General features: G+C 38.3%; 2 protein-coding genes across 2 annotated transcripts in view; both read right to left on the bottom strand.

Annotated features, from left to right (window-relative positions):
* The window catches only part of LOC102304057 (integrin alpha-M), a 31,074-nt gene extending 15,434 nt beyond the window's left edge, over positions 1-15,640 (bottom strand). The window contains exons 1-18 of the mRNA XM_005950906.2: positions 15,524-15,640; positions 12,461-12,563; positions 12,195-12,298; positions 11,770-11,840; positions 11,254-11,368; positions 9,297-9,424; positions 9,030-9,175; positions 8,468-8,618; positions 7,539-7,683; positions 6,884-6,957; positions 6,609-6,729; positions 5,707-5,846; positions 5,447-5,587; positions 5,126-5,338; positions 4,868-5,001; positions 4,081-4,223; positions 3,825-3,979; positions 3,588-3,713 (exon numbers count right to left, since the gene is read on the bottom strand). Coding sequence (XP_005950968.1) covers positions 3,588-3,713; positions 3,825-3,979; positions 4,081-4,223; positions 4,868-5,001; positions 5,126-5,338; positions 5,447-5,587; positions 5,707-5,846; positions 6,609-6,729; positions 6,884-6,957; positions 7,539-7,683; positions 8,468-8,618; positions 9,030-9,175; positions 9,297-9,424; positions 11,254-11,368; positions 11,770-11,840; positions 12,195-12,298; positions 12,461-12,563; positions 15,524-15,560 — 2,247 coding nt within the window. The 5' untranslated portion in view covers positions 15,561-15,640. The remainder of the gene's footprint in view (positions 1-3,587; positions 3,714-3,824; positions 3,980-4,080; positions 4,224-4,867; positions 5,002-5,125; positions 5,339-5,446; positions 5,588-5,706; positions 5,847-6,608; positions 6,730-6,883; positions 6,958-7,538; positions 7,684-8,467; positions 8,619-9,029; positions 9,176-9,296; positions 9,425-11,253; positions 11,369-11,769; positions 11,841-12,194; positions 12,299-12,460; positions 12,564-15,523) is intronic.
* A 1,446-nt stretch (positions 15,641-17,086) lies between these two features.
* LOC121812779 lies at positions 17,087-18,839 on the bottom strand. Its single transcript, XM_042215781.1, has 3 exons — positions 18,603-18,839; positions 17,473-18,410; positions 17,087-17,383 (listed from the first exon to the last, which is right to left on the bottom strand). Exons 1-3 carry the CDS (start codon positions 18,730-18,732, stop codon positions 17,087-17,089), a joined length of 1,365 nt encoding a protein of 454 aa, XP_042071715.1. The 5' UTR covers positions 18,733-18,839.
* Positions 18,840-19,938: the final 1,099 nt, after the last annotated feature.

The raw sequence follows: 19,938 nt of genomic DNA, 5'->3' as shown, positions 1-19,938 counted from the left end.
GTTTGTTTGTTTGTTAATTAGTTAGTTAGTTTATTTGCTTGTTTTAATCAATTTTAAATCATGCTTTTTATTTGTTCTTGTTTCTAATGTCTCTGTAAAGCACTTTGAATCACCTTGTTGTTGAATTGTGCTATACAAATAAACTTGCCTTGCCTTGCCTAGTCTTACCTGCTTAAGCAGAGACTAATTTCTCTGAGTCAGTTTTAGCTGAGAATTATTTAATTTTTGATAAATATCTTTAAGTGATTAAAAAAAGAACTATCTGTGTGTCACGGTCCCCGTGCCTCACCGGCTGATTCCGTGTTAGGCAACATGTGTTCTTGTGCTCTCTCTCTCTCTTTCCCCGGTGCTCACTGTGGGCTCCACCCCTGGCCCACACACCTGTGCTCATCATCACACCTGGCGCTGGTTACTACAATCAGAAGGGCTTTTTAAGATGGCAGACCTACACTACTCGTCGCTGGAACGTTGAGTCACCTGCGTTAGTGCTTCATCAATCTGCTTAAGTCTGTGAGTTTCCTTGTGATCTAGTGCTACTAATTGGATTTTCTGTTTGTGTGTGTAGATTCCCCCCGGACCCGTCCCTGTACCCCCGAGTGAGCGAGAAGAGCGACTGGAGTGGGAAAAGAGTGGGATTGTTGGATGAAAGAGCAGAGTGTGGTTTTGGACCCTTCACCCCTGGAGCCCCGGACCCCTTCCCCGAGCACCTTGTATATATATAATCACCCGGTGACACCACTGTAAATAAACGCACTATCAGTTTCTGCAAAGGTCTCCTGGTCTGCGCCTGAGTCCGTTTACAAAACCGTGTCACTGTGGCCTTATTAATATTCTTATCAAAACTGAGAACACAAAAATTATGCCCAGATTCCAGATGTGTTTCCAAAAAATAGTATTGATATGAACAGAATTTTTTTTTCTGACCTTTTGGACCAAAAACAAAATATTTCTGCCATAGTTTCATATTTAGACAAATTTGATCTTTTCCAAAGAGATCTGTTATTTTATGGAAGGTAATAAAATTGTTCACCTAGTGGGTGTCTCTTGAACAACAGTAGCTCTTCAAGATAGAGCTAGAGTGAACCAGAGTTTGGATGACTGGGTGGGTGGCATGCAGACCACCCTAGCACTGGGAAGAGCATCACTAGGGCAAGGGGTGAATTGAATGCTACTTGGCCACAGTGATGAGGTTGATCCCAGAAAAGTTGGTCAAGAAGGGAGATGGACACCTGCCAGATGGAGGCAACTACAGAAGGCCACTTACTGTCTTGCACCAACTGTGACCACATCATTTTTTAGTCTGTTTATTAAAGGATTCTGATTCGGCACCCCACAGATGGAGTATGATTGTAGTTATCACCAGCAGCGTGGAAATCATCCTTATTCAGGATAGAGAATTAGGCTCAGATTTTCTGGCAAGACATGGAGCTAGCCTAGGCATTTGGCTTAGTTCCCAGCTTGTTCAAAAGGTGAAATGCCAGGTGGCAGCTACATCCAGGCATGGGAAGGCTGAAGTTAGTTTCTCATCTGCAACGGTGACTATGGAGCCAAGGAGCCGCTCAACACATCTGATCTGGTACCAAGTAGATATTCTTCCTTCCAACTAGGCAATTTTTGTAAGTCAAACGGAGACAGTTGCCACATCCATTAGGAAGAAACGCTGAGATAACATGACCAATAAGTGGAAGAGCCCCGTCACCTTTCAACTGAAAAAAAAAAAGGTCTGGAGGACATAATGCAACCACAAAGAGAGTGAAGCACATGCAAGCAAGTGTCCAAGACATACTTTTAACTCCTTATGCAGACTCCAAAAACAGTATCAGACGTTCTGGCAGTTTGCAAGTCAGTATACCACTTTGCTGGTTTTCAACCACTGCAAATGTGCTCCTGTGCAGCCCTCCACAATCCCAACTGCATATCGCTAGACAAAATCACCTATAGTGCTGCTCGATTATGGCAAAAATGATAATCACGATTATTTTCACTGAAATTGAGATCTCGATTATTTGACGATATTTATTTAACAATAACAATATATTGAATAATGACTTTAAAGATTGTCATAAAATAGTGTGCAAATACTGATAACAGTGCAAATGTTTGCAATATAAAAAGTAAATTAAAAATGTAAACATCTATGTTTAGTGAACTTTGCAGTGTTGCTCTGTGGTGCAGCTACGACACCGTAGCAAAGTTTACACACTATGTCTACTTGATCCACGTCTGACTCCGCGAACCAATAATGCTTCCACACCACTGAAGTTTTTTTTTTACCTCTCTTTTCAACCAACGGCAGTCACTCTCCACTCCAAATAACTTCTGCTTAGCTTTCCGAGCTTCCCTTGGGTCCTCTTAATCAGCAGTTCCCAACCCCCGGGCCTCGGACCGGTACCGGTGTGTGAGTCGTTTGGTACCGGGCCGCGAGCGTTGAGGCTCAGGTGTGAAATGTATAGTTTTCAGGGTTTTTATCGGTTTTCAGCGTTATTTTGTTATCGTTTTTATTGTTTACTCTGTTTTCCTGGGTCTTTTCACTTGTGTTATGAATAAATTTTCTTTTTTTCGGTACCGGTACTAGTTTTATTTTGTTGTATTTATCCGCGACACCTTAAAGGCCGGTCCGTGAAAATATTGTCGGGCACAAACCGGTCCGTGGCGCAAAAATGGTTGGGGACCGCTGCTCTTAATTGTTGTGACACGTGTTCGAAATGCAGAGAGGTGCGCTCGCTTTGCCACACGGAGCAGCATGAGAGTAAAGCACGAGGGAGGGGCTAATAATCGGCTCAGTCATTTTTAATGATCGTTGAAAGCCCAGATCGTAATCGTGATTAAAATTCGATTAATTGAGCAGTCCTAATCACCTATGCATCAGTCGAATGCTGATTTGTTGACAAGTGGTCCAGAATAGGGAAAGGGGAAACAGTGGAGTTCACCAGGAATCAATCAAATATGCAAAAAAAGAGGAAAATAAAGTCATAAAAGATCAAAAATAGATTGTGCAAAGTACACACAGTGGCTGCCATGGACACTTGACTTTGTTTTTAACACTTGGTTTCACTTCAGCTCTTTGGATGTCATAACTTCGCTTTTCTCAGTAGTTGACTGATGGACTATCAACAGCACGCAAGATTAGCCTAAAGACTGGATGTATCATGTGTTTCTGATGCTGTCCTCATCTGACAACAAACAATGGCTGCAGGCAGACGGGTAGTCTGTGACATTTTTTATTTTTAAACTTGAAATTTGTCACTACTGTGGAAGCAGCTGAGAACTATATAGGTTCTCTACTGTGTTAAAAACGTGTTTTAAAAGACTAAAAGAAATTGCACACAGAAAGCTGTTCTTTGCACAGCTTGCATGTATTGTAGGGGTACACCACTGGGGTAAATATAACCCATTTACTTCCATTACTTCAGTAGAAGTGTCTCCAATAGGTATAAGTCAATTGCATGCCAATAATACAAGGCATTTGAAAATGAAAGTGCAAAACTAAAACTGTTTCTTAACTTTGACTAGGCTCAGTTATCCAGTCAAATATTCTTTGGGTTTGTTTTTTAGTTGGTTGGTATTTTTTTTCTTGGGTTACTTACAGGAAAAATAGTTGCTGTTTGACTCTGTGGGGCAAGACTTGGCCTGAGGTTTGTGTTTAATGGCAACCCATCAAATATGAATTTGAGCTCATTGGAAAGTACATTAAGAGCATCCTCTGGACAGGCCTGCAAGAAGAGAACAACGTTAAGTTTAGAGGACTCTGAAAAAACAATCTTTTGTTTAATGACTTGAATCTCTCTTGGTTTTAGTACTTTTTCAGATGTTTTATTTTTTACCTCGATAATGAATTTTACAGTTGAACATTGTCGGTTTTGTAAGTCAAGAGTAACTGATCCAGACTGCTCTTGTTGTTTCCCACTGACGTAAGCCCGGTTGGTCGGAGATTTGCGAGAAGCATCCAGTGTTAAAGTGTAATCAATCCTTGCTTGAGCTGGAACAAATACATTTCCATGTTACAAATGTTTAGACATTAACATTAAAATAATGGACACTGGCTTTTTTGTTTTACAAAAAGTGAGGTGAATGATGAACCTGCGTTGACTGTAGACACTCTGCTCATGGTAAAACAGATTGCAGCTGTGTTCTCCAATGGTTTTGAGCAGTCTACATTCTGAGTAGGAATTTGGTTTGGGCTGAATAACACCTCAGCTTTTACCATTACTATAGGTCTTGATCTGGAAAGTAGGGGGGAAACATGTAAATTACATTTGGGGTTTTAACTTAAAGCTACAGAATTTTGAGTCACCCAGAAATGTCCTTTTTCAAGCTGAAATTATTTATACAACAAATCTTAAATGAACATTTAAGGAAATGCTTTTTGATTGAATTTTCATAACTCTAGAACAATAGTGTTTCAGTTAAGTAACTTTATCATACCAATTGGCTTACTAAATGATAATTATTTCATAATGTTAACATGACTTTACTACACACTATTTTATTAAATCCTCTGTTTTGGGGTAATGCATGCATTTCAATTTCTGAATGGAAATCATTTGTTACAACAAGACTGAACACAGACTATAATTCTAGATGCTTAAGCAACCACATTTATTGCTTCTTTAACCAGTAGAGCATTTTCAATCAAGTGTTAAGATAACTAGAAAAAGGAAATCCATTCATTAGTTACGTTTTGAAAATTATAAACTTTCATTAATATAATTTGACCTTTGAAAAATAAATATGCTTTACCCTGTTCTATATTTCAAACTGATGTAAACCTTTATACATTAGTGAATTCATTAAGGTTCACCATCAACAAAAATGATAGAATTATCATGAACGACAGTAATGTATGATTACACTATCTTTGACTTACCTCAGTAAGACAACTCTACCCTTTGAACCCACCGCTAAGTCAGGCAGTTCATCACCACTATGATCAAAAGATGACTGACTGATTGTGAGGCCAAAGAACTTCAGTCCTGACTGGACCTCAGAGCCAGTAATTCTCTGTGTACATATATATACATAATATTTTAATCAGATTATATATTCCAACTGTAGATTGTATAGATATTGGAATTACGTGGTAGATGATTTTAGTCATCATTGTGAGTTCTTTGATGTCATGTACCTGTGAGTAAGTAGGACTGATTCTTCCTCTTCCTTCACCATTAAATATGTAGATGCTGCCTTCACCACTATTTTCCAAAGGTGCTCCAACTGCCAAATCCCTGAATCCATCTGAGTTTAGATCAGGCAGCACAGCAAGAGAAGAGCCGAACCTTCCTTTGACAGCTGCATGTCCTCTTAGTATTAATGGATCATCAAAATTACACTCCACAAACTAAAAGGAAGTGAGTTAATATTTTATGATCATTAAGAAAGTTGGCAAATAAACTGATTAATTTAACTGTAGTACATAAAATATTCTAAATATTCTAAATATATTTACCGAACCAGTTAATCTGCAAACATAAACTCTTCCCTCTCTATCCGGCTCCATGTACATTGGGGCAGATATGAAGATTAGATCAGTGATGTCATCATTATTTATGTCCATGGTACACACCTCTGCCCCGAAATATGCACCAGTCTGATAATGTTAAAGCAATAAAATTATTAATTAGAAAAACTGTGTAACTGAAACAGCTTTTATTTTCGAGAAAATAATTTTACAATTTGATTCAGCTTTGTCTTCCTGCAAAAACATACCTGTGTCGAAAAGGACTCAATCTTTTGGTTTTTCAAGTTTTCTCTGTTAACAGCGACCACAGCTCCTCTGTGTTTATATCTTGGAGCACCAACAACTGTCAGAGAGCCACGTTGGGTTTTAGCAACTGCCATAGAGTAACCTAGAATTTAGGTATTCAAAGGGGGAAGAAAGATTAATATGCCTCCATTTAAATTTGTCATGGTCCTGCGTCAGTGACCCAGTGTTTTGCATTATTATTGAACTTTGATTCTGTCAGTATTTATCATTTCTAGTCTTTTGGTTTCGGTGTTAGCGCTCTTAGTATTCTGGTTTTTGTCTCCGTGTTCCATGGTTGCTTTGTCTCCCCTGTCAGCTCTATCCCTTTGTTAAGCCTGCGCTTATGTGTTATGTTTCCTGCTTTACTTTGTAAATCTGTGTCTCATGGTAGTGTGTCTAGTTTGGCTTCCCCTTGTCTTGTTGTGTTTGATTACTCCCAGGTGTGTGTCCTCCTGTGTCCTATTCCCTTGTTATCCCTCCATGTATTGTAGCCCTGTGTTTCTCTCAGTCAGCGTTGCATCGACCCCTCATGCTTGTGGGTTTCTCCTGTTGTGCTCCCAGAGATTGCAATCCTGAGTTTCCCAGTGTTTTGTTTTTAGTTGCCAGTTTCTGGGTTTTGGTTTGGTTTTATAAGTGTTTTTGTATAAGTTTTGCCACTGCAATAAAGCAGCCTCCTTCAGTTCATCCCTGTGTTTTGAGTTCTGCATTTGGGTCCTTTCTCCTGCCTGACACAGCAGTTTCATGACAAAATTGTGTCCGTTTTGCAAACTCATTAGTGTTTCTGGGTGAAAGAACTGGAGCAGAGCTGTGTATATACATGATCACATGTGTATGAGTTAGATTGTTAAAGCTGTAATATTCTTACCAAGATAACTGTCAGGCTCCAAAGACACATCCTCATATGTTTTCACCTTCTCCCCTCCAGTTGTGTATTGCACGTAGCCTCCCTTCCACTGGTTTGCACCAACAATAGACATCTGAATTCCCTACAGTGTAGAAAGAAAATAACTTTTATATATAATTTATTAAACTGTATAAATGTTTATTTGCTTATAGGTCATAAAAACTGCCACAAAGGCACATGTGAATCTTTCTTTCTATGACTCGGCTGTCTGGTAAGTTTCAGGTAGTTTCAATTACCTCAGGCACAATAACTGCACTGAATCCCTCTTGAGACATTTCCATTTCCAGTGACTCTCCACTGCTTTGAGATCCTGTGTCAGAAAAATAAATGAGAAGGTAAAAGAGACACACAATACAACATATACATTCATACAGGTTCATTCTCTCACTATGCTTCATTATGCTAAGTACAATTTTCAAATAATTAGTTTATTATAAAAGTATCTGAAAATGGATTCTTCCTTTCAAAATGTTATAGTAACAGCATGCTTAGCATGAAATTTAGCATTATTATTACATTCATTAATATAATAAATAATTTCAAATGATTTTTTACTGTTTATTATAACCGCATTTGTTGTTCATTTCTCTAATGTAAAGTTACAGGATGTTCAATTTAAAATGTGAATCTAATGAATACAATATAATAAAGTTGATACAATGTGGTGATTTTAGTTGCTTCATAGTGTAGCAGTTTACACAACAAATGAAAGTTCACTGCTTCAATTCCAGTAAAACACACAGATTATCATCATGTTAGGAATGACATCTGATGTGAAAAAACTCTTATGAATAGGTAGGCAGTAAAATAATATTTAACATAATGTAATTATTTGAATTTTTGAAACATTTACAGGAATTTTAAGTTGAAACAATAAATTCATGTTCATACCTTCGATGGAGAAAATTTTGTCCTGCAGATTCTGTCTTATTACTTCAAGTGCGTCGAAGTTCTCCACTTCAAACACATATGAGGGAGTGGATGCAATGGTGCGCAGTTCTTTTCTTGCATCAGGGAGCCTAAAAGCGCTGCCCACCTATGATTTTACAGATATGTTTGAGTCCTCATATTAAGCAAGATTATTTGCTCACTTTAGTAAAATACAGTCCTTATACTTCACCTGATTTACAGTAAAATTTACACACATCACTAAGCCATTACTTAGCCTTAACAAATATTTGAGAAAGAATTAGTCATTTTAAAGACCTTAGCTAATATGAGTGTGATACTGTAATATGATCTCACTGCTGCAACAAGTCAGTTTGTGAAATTTAATCCCTCCTGTATATTCCACGATTGACTATAAATGGTATTATTTCAAAGTGGAAGCCTTTAGAGCAGGGGTCCCCAATCCCAGTCCACGAGGGCCGGTGCCCCTGCAGGTTTTAAATGTGTCCTTGATCCATCACAGCTGATTTAAATGGATAAATTACCTTCTCAACATGTCTTCAGTTCTCCAGAGGCCTAGTAATGAACTAATCGTGTGATTCAGGTGTGTTGACCCAGGGTGAGATCTAAAACCTGCAGGGACACCGGCCCTCGTGGACTGGGATTGGGGACCCCTGCTTTAGAGCCATGCCAACTCAGTGTAAAAGTTGAAAACACTTTTAACCTCCTGTGGCATTAATGCAGCACAAAGATTGTGAGCTTCATAGACTGGGTCTCTATGGCCAAGCAGCTTCTGAAGCTGTAGTGAATGAGTTGCTCAGGACCTGTCTCCCTATAGTGCATTATTATGGGAGTGTAGTGTGACAAGTGAACAAAACCAAGTACTAGTATAAAACGCAACATTCTGCAAGTTTAGTAATGAAAGTACTTACCCCAATAGCAAATCGAACAATGTTTTTACTCTCTGCTCGCTTTGTTGCATCTCGTAGATCATACCGGTCAGTAGATTGTCCATCAGTAATTACTATCAAGACCTTCTTCCCATTTGGTCTGGAACCTCTTTGTGGTGTGAAAACGTTGTTCCTGTCAAATAAAAAAAAAAATCGAATTTCTAAAGATTGTTTTGTTTTACAGTTGATCTTGTAAATTATATACTATCAGGTATATTGCATGGTTGTTATTTAAGCATACATCATTCTGTTTTGCTCTTTTTTTTTTTTTTTTTACTTTTGTACAAATCAATGTAATACAAGTTTGTTTGTTTGTTTTTTTCAAATTTAAATCTGCAAACATTTGAATTTAGCCTTTTTGGGTGCCATGACTCTGGTGAAGATGCTTTAAAACCCAAGTCTGAGTACAGTGTCCCATTTAAAAGGCTTCCTGCAGTCACAGTCAAATTAGTGTGGTCAGATTCAAAGAAAAAAAGTCATCTGGACAGGAAGTCCAAACAATGAGGTAACTGCAGTGCTTCAGTAATATCATTGTATTACTTACACAACATGTGTGATGGCCTTAGCTGTGTAAGTAGATCCCCCCTGCTGTCTGATTCCATTGATGTCAGTCTCCACTGATCCAGATGAGGAAAATTTCTTAAAGTTAAAGTGAACCTCTGGATAAGTGGAGAACTGGGAAACAGAAAACTGAAAAGGCAGAAATTAAAACACGTAAAACATTATTTTTATGGGACTTAATAGAAATAACAATGGAACTATTTTATATCTGTGCCATGATTTTACTGACAGAGCGACAACAGCTGCTTACCTGTGTTTCACTTGAGAGAAATGATTGAATTATCTCTTTCACAAATCTCTTCATTGTTTGAAAATCAGGCTGAGACACGCTGCCTGAACCATCCAACAGAAAGGCAATGTCTGTTTGCAGTGGGCACCCTATCAAAGAGATTAATTTCAGAATGAAATACATTTTAAAGGGTTAATTTTAACATTTTCCTCACACTCATATTATATAAACAATAGAATCGAATAGAAAAGAATAGCCCTTTGTTGCACATTGTACATGTACAATGAAACTATGGCTGCTCACACCAACTGTGCATAACATATAAATACTAGGACAACAAAAATAAATAACAAAGAAGAGGAAGGCACACATTAAAAGGAGAAGTTGCTTGAAGTGGTTGAATGCAGTGCAAGACTTGGGACTTTGTGGGTGGGGGTTACCATAAATACCTCATTTAGACAAGTTTCTCTTTAATGTAAATTCTTAATAAAGTTGATGTAAAAGATCCAACTTTAACTCTAAATAGACTCTCTAAAGTATGCATTCAAAAAGGAAAATAATTACAAACCCAATTTGTGATGTTTCTAGTGAACGGATACTAAAAGAATTTAGATGGTGTGCATACGATACAGATTTTAAACCAAATGAAAGTGATAAAAGATTTCAGTCTTGGATAGAGAGTGGGCTAACAACATTCCATTTCTCCACACATAAAGGGACACTACAGAGTTTTCAGTCTTTACAAATAAGAAATGTCCTAAGACAAGTAGATTTCTTCAGGTTTCTTCAAATGCGCGATTATTTTAACCAATATTGCAATATCCCAAACTCGCTTGAGTCAGGAATTTTTAAGATAGTTAAATTAACATATGTTGTTTCTCTGAGAAAGGCAATCTCCAAACTATATAATGTGCTTCTTCGGGCAAGGAAGGATACTACTCAAAACATTAAGACCAAATGGGAATTGGAATCAGGGATGGGTATAACAAACGAGAACTGGGAGAGGATTTGTAATTTTCATTGGTACTCAACAAGTTCACTATCTTGTAGAGACCAATGAAAATGACAGCAAGAAGCTGGAGAAGATATGGATCAGAAAAGGCACATCAAGGCAATCCATTAAACTCTGTGCGAGGTCTTTAAGATAAAACTTGTAATTTTGTAAATTTGTACATGGGTCTGGGGATGGGACACAAAGCTCTTACAAGCACTATGAGTGGCCAGCAAAAAATCAATAACGAAAAATTGGCTAAATCCAACTCCGCCAACATTGAGGATTGGTTTAATGTGGTTTTTGAAATATTTAACATGGAAAAATTGACATTCTCCTTAAAAATTCAAAAAGATAAATTCTACAAAATATGGAATAAATGGATTAGCTTTGTGTCCCCCATCCGCCCTGAATTTAGGTAACATCAGCCCTGAATTGGTGTATCTCCCATGTATTGTATAATGCCAGGTCAACCCTCTACTTCATAATATGTATTAAATGTACTTTAAGTAAATAAGTTAAATATGGTGCATTATGTATACACTGTCAAGCCACCGAGTTCACTTTTTGTTATGTGAATGTAAAACAAAAGGACTAAGAAAAAGTCTTTTTTTTTCCTTTTGACTAAATAATATTAATTCACTTTACTGTAACAATCCCTTTTCAAAAAAAATATAATTTTAAAAAAAGAGAAGGAAATGATTTCTAAGCAATATCTAAACTTGATTTGGGTTTTTCTCTTGCAAATTTTTTTAGGGGTGTGGCTTCATATTTGGCCTTGACTGTCATCTCTTTTTTTTACACCAAATCATACAAGTCATACATGTAGCCTGGTGTCACTTCTACCTTTGCAGCAATCTCATTTTCCAAAAAAATATTTTTTTTATTTGCTCCACTGCTTTTTCTGATCAGCCTTAATTTATGCTGACATGTATAAGAGAGTATGTGTTAAAGAGTGTCTCTTTGCCAAACTCCTTTTACTGTTACCTTGAATAGAAGAAGGTACGGGTGGTCCAAGCCTATTATAACGGTCCAACTGAAAGCACACCCCGTTGTACATGGTGATGCTTTTGCAGTCCTTTGCAATGGTTGGACCACACACCTGAGAGGAGACAAAGCCAAGATGTGATTAAACAATGGTTTATTGTTTGAGATCAATCAATTTGACAAAAAACAAATTCTTATATGGCTGCTCAGAAATGGTGATTTAAAAAAAACAAAAAAAAAACCCTTTAGTCTTTTAAAGAAGTCGTGCAATTTTTTTTACCTTGATATGATTAATAATTTCTATGTTAAGGGACAAATTTGAGCATTTTAAAACATGATTTTAGTTTTTTCATTTTTACAGCACTTTAGAGCCTTCACAACTTATTAAGTACATTATGAATTGACCTTCATGCATTTTGAGATTATAACAAAACATCTGACACACAGAGGACAGAAGATTTTGATCCTTAGAGAATTTAACAAAACACTGGCAATGTCTGCAGTTCAGTAACTCACCACAGTGTTTTGTGCTCTTTGATCGCTTTTCATTGTCAAACCAAGCGACATGTTGACTGCGAAACCTGGTGCTGTAGTGAAAACATTACATTTTTATTGTTTTTTTAAAACAAAACATAAAATGCACTGTAAAAGTAAGAGCACAAGGGTGAAGGTAACAAATTGAAAGAAAAACAGAATAAAATTTCACTATTATGTAATTTTAATATGTTGAAAACAATAGAAAAGAAAAACCTTAATGATTTTTTTTTCTTTGCTTATTTAATTTTATTAACTGGTAAATCAATATTGTTTTTGAAGAGTGAAAGGTACCTACTAAGATACCTGGATATATGTACTCTATGAACCGGTTTAACGAGTTCCTGTGCCTGGATTTGTGCAAAATTTCTTTGACAGCAAAATATTTACTGTTACCAGTTACCTACCTTCAAATTGGATATCTTGGCAGGTTTGGGAAGATGTGGTGCACCTATATATTCTCCCTCTTTCATTTTGTGAATACTGTTCAAGTGGAGCACTGACCAGCAGACTGAGGAAATAAATTCAGTCAATGATGTAAGTTAAACTACAAAACTACAAGTGTTTTATATATTTATTTTTTGCTCTGGTGCATAACAGAGATGGTAGTTCAAAATCAATACATAAATAGCAATAATCTTAAACACATAGATGGAAACCAATGTTCACTTACTCTGATTGTCTTTGAACCACCCGGTAACCAAAACCAGCAGCAGAGCTCCTCAGGGCTCTCCAAGCCACGGGCTCAATATTGAAACAAAGTGTGGCACTAAACACTGAAAATTTAAGAAGAAAGAAGAATATCAGAAGTTTTATTTAAAGCCTTCATAAGAATGAAAATGTGGTTATAGCACCTCTAATTACAAATCACATTGAGAAAAGTAGGCTGTGGTTTTTTTTTTAACCTTTCATTAGCACTAGTGACTAAAAAGCTCAGAATATTGTGCTCAAAGCAGTTACTTGCTTGGAAGTTATTAGATTTCATTGTGGAAGCTTAAATGTTTTTTGATTTGATTACCATACAGTGAAAATTTCATACCACAACATCCATACGTAACAAAGTCAAAGGGCTATGCTGTAGTCATGCAAGACCCAACAAGAATCTCAGCAGCACTGAGCGTGTGCAGCTGAGCTAAATTGCTAATTGCAAACATTCCACTAATTTTCTCTGCCAGTTTACACCTAGAAAGCTTTAAAAGTCATAAAAAATGAGAATTATAACTATATTTTAATCAACTTCAGCACTCTGGAAGACTGCAAATTACATCTGGACAGTTCAGACTTATATTTATGAGCGTTTCTGCGCATTGTTATCAGGAACCCAAACGCACTGACTTGCTCAAGCAGCAAACCAGCACCATCCATGAAGATTCCCTGTAGCCGGTCTCTCCACAGACCGGTGACATGGTGGGCATTTTGAAGTCAATAAGCACAAAACTCTGCAGCTGTGATTCATGGCTAGCCCTTTTGGTAATCCTTCAAAAAGACTTTCAAGTGCTGCATGAGTCAGTGGAATTCAGACAGCAGCTGCTGGCTGCAAACACTTGCTGCTGTAAACACCATCCTCAGAGAGTTGGTGAAATCCATCGAGAAGGAATGACCCGAGAAAACTGAAAGATCAAAGACACTATTATTGAGCTGCAGGCTCACAGCATGATGGATAGCTTGGTGTTTTCAGGAATACCAGAGATGGCAGAAGAGGATCCAGAAACAACGGTGAGTCATGATATCCAGACTTATCTGAAACTCTGGGTGGATGTAGTTAAAAACATCAGCATACACCGTGCTCATTGTTTTGAAGGTAAATGAGCAGATGGATGCAGATCCCGATCTTTTGTGGACAAATTCAAACACTGGTAAAAAGCCGCAGCTAGGAGCTGAGAGGAACAGACTTGAATGTTTGCAGTTTCCAAAGGAAATGCTGGAGTGATGCAAGTTCCTGTTCTCTGTCCAAAAAAGGCTCATTCAAGGAGGCTCCCAGGCTGTCATCGTGGTCAATAAGCTGTATGTCAAAGGGCAGCTTTATCATGACTAAAACACCACACAATGGCTGTACTGATCCTAGTTAGTACTAGGATAGGTTATACATGACCACACTGAGATTTGTCGCATGGCATGTATGGGAAGTTGGTTTGAAGTAAAAGAGGCTTAAGCTTTCTAACCCGTTAAATGGCAAACATTGTCTTTCTACATTGTGGACTCATTGGTCTGAAACATCTGTGCACACACTTATCCACATCTTCCTCACACATTTTCATTTTGTTACAACTCAAAAACCAGAGGTGTAGCCATACTAATAAGCAGAAGAATAAACTCACTGTTAGCAACTGTTATTACAGATCCAGAAGCTAGATTTGTAAAACTTAGATCCACTTAGATCCAGGCTCAGTATTTATGTATTGCCAGTATCTAGGAATCAAATGTTTCTAGCAATTAAAGGCTCAGTACAGCAGTGAGTCAAAGGAATGGGCAGTCCACAGACATTCTTAAACAATAGATGAGTGATTTTGGTCTTTGCAATGCTTGGCATTAACATCACCCCACTCTCAGGGATTACACCTTCTTATAACCAGTACTCCAGTACTCACACTCTTGCTTGGACTAGTTTTTAGTTAGCAGCTTCATTATATCACCATCAGATTATGCACCAGTGCCAGTCTCTCTGGCACAGCCACAGATCCAGATGGGTTTCCAGCTGAGGGTTACAAAGAACTTTGGCCTATGATAGCACCTACTTTTTTTTTTTGGTATATGGTAACTCAGATTCAGAGTAATCTCCAAACATACCGCCCGATTACAGTCATAAATGTTAACCTTAAAATACTCTGCAAAGTCCTTGTCAGAAGATTAGAATAAAATCACTTGATCCATAATACATCCTGATCAAACAGGGTAAACACTCCACCACTAAAAAAACACACAGACTAATAAATATAATATAAATATAATAGATTATTGCTCCATCAATAAATTAGAAACCGCAGTTGTCTTTTTAGTTACAGAGAAAGTCTTTGACCTGGTAAACTCTAAATTCTTTTTAGCCGCTCTATACAAATTTAGATTTTTGGCACATTCTTCATAGATTGGATCTATACAGCTCTCCGAATGCATGTGTTAGGACTAAGTCCTTCCCAAAACAGATCACGAGCTCGCATCTGGTTCACTGCTTGTGTTGTTAATGGGTGGATATGTGTGAGCAAGTAAGTGAATGGCTTGGGTGTGTGTGCAAGTGTGTGTGTGTGGGTGTGTGCCTACACGGCTGGATCTGTATCTGGGGCTCGCTGAGCTTTGCCACTGAGGGACATGGTCATGGAAAATGGATATATACACAAGAAGTAATAAGTATATTGGATTTTATGTCCAGTTCTACAGTTGGTTTTGGGTTGTAAGTAAGAATTTACTTTTGTTTTGTTTGACTATTCAGGAAATAAACTCATAAACATTTTAGTAATTAAACTATTGATACAGTCAGAAGTTAACTGAGTTGATTGCGGAGATAAAGGAGAAAAATGCAAATAAGGAAATTGCCATTACAAAGGTATTTATAAATGATTTGCTTTCCCTTGCTAATCTGTAGTCCCTACTTGTTTTTAATTCCACAAGAAATATATTTTTTTAAGACACTTTGTCACTGTGCTGTATTTAGTAGAAAAACTTACTTACATATTTTTACTGTTTTCAGACATTTATTATTAATGAATAAAAAACAAACACAAAATGCGCAAGCTTGTCTTACCTGACAAGAATAGCGTAGCACTAACTATCCAGTCCATTCTGTCACTCACATGGAAAATGTAAACAACACAGGAGTTCAGTGTTACTTCTCTTGAAAGTTTCAGAGGAGGAGATGAAATCAAAATGCAGAAATCATAAGAGAGTTCCTCAAAGGTAAGAGTTTTATTTAGAGGAACGGTTGGTTATGTGGGAGGAGCTACAATAGTGACAGCACTGTCTGTTTGATGCCAAACTACACTGTGATGTTCTTGTTTAATGTGAATCAAACACTTATTTTTTAAGTAAACAATACTGACACTTACAGTAAACACATTGGATAGTTTATTAGTTTCTGAGCCACAAGATAAAATCCCTGTGATTATGAATATGAAGATAAGAAATAGCAAAACAAAAACCCTCAATCTAAGGTTCTATCAGTTTGTTATTTGCTGGTGTGAAAATAATTTTTTTGGTAAAAAGTTGGTCTTAATCAAATTTAAAAGCAATTTTTTAATTGTAATTAAGAAAAAGAAATCTAAAAATAAAAATTCAGTTTCTGCTTTTCATGTGACTTCCTCTAAACATCTATGAGTGAGAAAATTTGATATCGTGGCAGTTTTGCAAGCGACGAAGAGGCCTGGATTTATTATGTTCCTACTTCATGTGTGTGGTTGACTCTTCATACCCTAATAATCCTAATCTTGAACAGTGTGGATCTTTTGTGAGCACATTATCCTGATATGCACATAAAGTGAATACATTTTCAGTACTTAGCATCACTTTGAACATCTAAAAATAATTCATTTTAGAGCCTCGCCTCACTGGTAGATGACTAACCAGCTGATTCTTGCTGTATGAGGAAGTCTACAAGAAGTCACTCGCCCCTAATGCGAACTCCCCACCAGTGTTAAAGTATATTTTTGACACCACAAACTTACACGTGATGCTCTGAGCATATCCAAGGTGCAACATTTCACATGTTTTTAAATGTGTGTTTTGTTTCATAAGCTATTTGAATGAGAGAAACTGAAAGCGATGTAATGTGTAGTAAAACCTGACGATACGAATGTGTAACCTGATAAACACAGACTGATTAAACTAGCACTGCCAGGCTTCTACCTTTCAACCTTTAAAAGCCGGAGAGCAGCCAAATGGCTGGTAGGCTTTTAGCTAAGCTTTAGCTTCAGCCAAGTGGAAGCTAAATTGGCTAGTCATTCATATGTATATTAGGTTGTTACCTGGGAATTCTGGAGGGAGGGGAGTGGGTGTGTGATTGAGGGCGTGGGGGAGCTGCTAAAAGCTGTGCACTTCCTTTTGTGTTTCATCTTGATGCATTCTCAATCATCCAGGGAAATAAATCTCCAAAAGTCACCAACTTGGAGTGTTTCAGTTTGCCATCTTAGGGAGAAATCAACACACATGGGTGTATGTCCTTTGTTGCTGAGATTTATTGATAAAAACAGTACAAAAAACCAACCATTTGTACACATATTTACAAATAATAATAAAAAGTGAGTGAGTACATTTCAACATTTTCAGCAATCACTCACAATCCTGGCACTGCCATGGTATCTGTAGTCTGCATTTACCACATGTGTATCTGTAGCAGTGAACACATCGCACAGTGGCATGATTGTTCTTGCATGTTATAAAACACGGCAACTGGCCAGCGCCGTGTTCCTCTGCGGACAGTGTACTCCCGAACCATCTGGTCCATCACATCCACGCCACACTTTGTTTTGTTGTAAAGGGTGACAGTGTTTGGCTTCCTTTTGGTGGTGTTATCAGTCTGAACCACGCTGTGCATGCTGCTAAGAATATAGACTGTCTTCTTCCGTTTGGCCGCATACGCCGTCAGCGTGGCAGCAGAGGTTGAAAACACCTAAGAAATAAGATAAATTGTTATTTCCATAGCCCTTTTACACACAATGAAACACATAAACATAGAACCACAAAAGACCTGCAACATACCTGAGTGGTGAATTCATTGCGATCTGTCTGTCTAGTGGATTGAGGAATTTCCCTGCGAATCTTGTTGACTGTGCCGAGGATGGTGGTTTTCCGTCTAAGAAGTTTTTGCGCAAGTGAAAGCGATGTGAAAAAATTGTCCGTGGTAACATTTCTGCCCTTGTCTAGGAATGGTTCCATCAGCCTCATTACTACATTTTCAGAAAGTCTCTCCCCAGTGGGACGATTGGGGTCCTTGCCAAGATATGGGAAGACATTGCAAATGTACTTGGATTTTAGGTCGCAAGCCACCCAAAACTTGATCCCAAACTTGTCAGGTTTACTTGCAATATACTGCAGGAAACAGCACCGAGTCTTTGATGGGAAAAGCTGTTCATCAACGGTGATATGTAGACCAGGGTTGTAGCACGTGATGCAGTTGGTGACAAATGATCCCCACACACTGGAAATTGCAGCGAACTTATCAGTCTTTGCTCGATCACTGCGGGTGGACTTGTCATCAAAGCGTAGGTGTTGCATGATGTCTTGGAAGCGGTTTCGTGCCATAGTTCCAATTATCTGTGGGTTTCCCAGGTTTGCTGACCAGCAGTCATTTACAGATGGAACCCTGTAAACCCCCCGCAAGATCACAATTGCAATAAATGCCATTAGTTCAGGGAGGTCCATGAACCAATGAACATGCTCCGTTTGCTGTGCATGTTGAATAGTCCATTCTTGAATGCTACGAAGCATGTCAAGAGTGATGAAACACAGGAAGCTCTGAAGGCGACTCGAGATACTTCTCCTGGCCTTAGCCGTTGGCTCTCCATCTGCAGCGTACGCTTCTATTGGGGTGAAAGGGAGACAGGTCCCCACATGTTCTTCACGCCACACTGTGCCATCTTTCGCTGTCTCAGTCCCCAAACAAGCTCTCTTTTTCGGTGGAGAAGCAGTCTCCTCATCTGCAGTGTGAACAAATTCAAATTGTGAGCAATGGGAAGGTCAAACAAAATCACAAATGCATGCATAGATACTAATTATAATTCCAGTATCTCCTCCTCTGTATCAGAATAATGTCTGAAATATCTTACTTACTAACTACATCCACTTACTTGTTTGAAATGAAAAAGGAAATAACATGAAATGAAACTAACCGGAAGACTGATCAGACAGCTCTGAGTCCGAATCCGGCTGAACTTCTAGGTCTTCTCCATCCGAGTCACAAGGGTCGACTTCCGTCAGGATCATTTCCAAGGCCTGCTGAGTGGTGAGTCTTCTCTGCATTTTCTTTCCTTGGAGAGGAGGTCCGTACACCACAGAATTCTTCAGGGCAATGAAGGATTAGGCTAAGTGCAGTGAGATTGTATCATATATATACCCTTGATCACAATTGATCAAGAGCATAATCGCTTGCAGTGTCGCTAAGCGGGGTGTGACGGGTTGCAGTGTTATTTGTGGCATCAATCAGAGCACTGGTCTTTGATAAATAGCATAATCGCTTGCTGTGTCGATAAGCGGGGTGTGACGGGTTGCAGTGTTATTCGTGGCATCAATCAGAGCACTGGTCTTTGATAAATATGCTTTTATTATACCAGTGGTCTGATTGATGCCACAATGGACGACTGATCAATGGTCCATTGTGGCATCAATCAGACCACTGGTATAATAAAAGCATAATCACAACTGATAAGTTCGCTGCAATTTCCAGTGTGTGGGGATCATTTGTCACCAACTATGGAAATAACAATTTATCTTATTTCTTAGGTGTTTTCAACCTCTGCTGCCACGCTGACGGCGTATGCGGCCAAACGGAAGAAGACAGTCTATATTCTTAGCAGCATGCACAGCGTGGTTCAGACTGATAACACTACCAAAAGGAAGCCAAACACTGTCACCCTTTACAACAAAACAAAGTGTGGCGTGGATGTGATGGACCAGATGGTTCGGGAGTACACTGTCCGCAGAGGAACACGGCGCTGGCCAGTTGCCGTGTTTTATAACATGCAAGAACAATCATGCTACTGTGAGATGTGTTCACTGCTACAGATACACATGTGGTAAATGCAGACTACAGATACCATGGCAGTGCCAGGATTGTGAGTGATTGCTGAAAATGTTGAAATGTATTCACTCACTTTTTATTATTATTTGTAAATATGTGTACAAATGGTTGGTTTTTTGTACTGTTTTTATCAATAAATCTCAGCAACAAAGGACATACACCCATGTGTGTTGATTTCTCCCTAAGATGGCAAACTGAAACACTCCAAGTTGGTGACTTTTGGAGATTTATTTCCCTGGATGATTGAGAATGCATCAAGATGAAACACAAAAGGAAGTGTCACAGCTTTTAGCAGCTCCCCCACCCCCTCAATCACACACCCCCACTCCCCTCCCTCCAGAATTCCCAGGTAACAACCTAATATACATATGAATGACTAGCCAATTTAGCTTCCACTTGGCTGAAGCTAAAGCTTAGCTAAAAGCCTA

Source organism: Haplochromis burtoni, unplaced genomic scaffold (genome assembly GCF_018398535.1).
Source record: "Haplochromis burtoni strain Fernald_Lab_line unplaced genomic scaffold, NCSU_Asbu1 Contig_822, whole genome shotgun sequence".
Classification (NCBI taxonomy): Eukaryota; Metazoa; Chordata; class Actinopteri; order Cichliformes; family Cichlidae; genus Haplochromis; species Haplochromis burtoni.
The sequence above is the reverse complement of the archived record's forward strand: the minus strand, read 5'-3'. Positions and strand labels throughout refer to the sequence as shown.

Bases quoted from the DNA above. Each gene is read 5' to 3' on its own strand.
- LOC121812779 (XM_042215781.1), bottom strand. From the start codon at position 18,732: ATGCAGAGAAGACTCACCACTCAGCAGGCCTTGGAAATGATCCTGACG. The intron at 18,411-18,602 runs GTTAGTTTCATT...TTCACACTGCAG, and splicing joins GCTGTCTGATCAGTCTTCCG to ATGAGGAGACTGCTTCTCCA. The intron at 17,384-17,472 runs GTATGTTGCAGG...CTTATTTCTTAG, and splicing joins GCAATGAATTCACCACTCAG to GTGTTTTCAACCTCTGCTGC.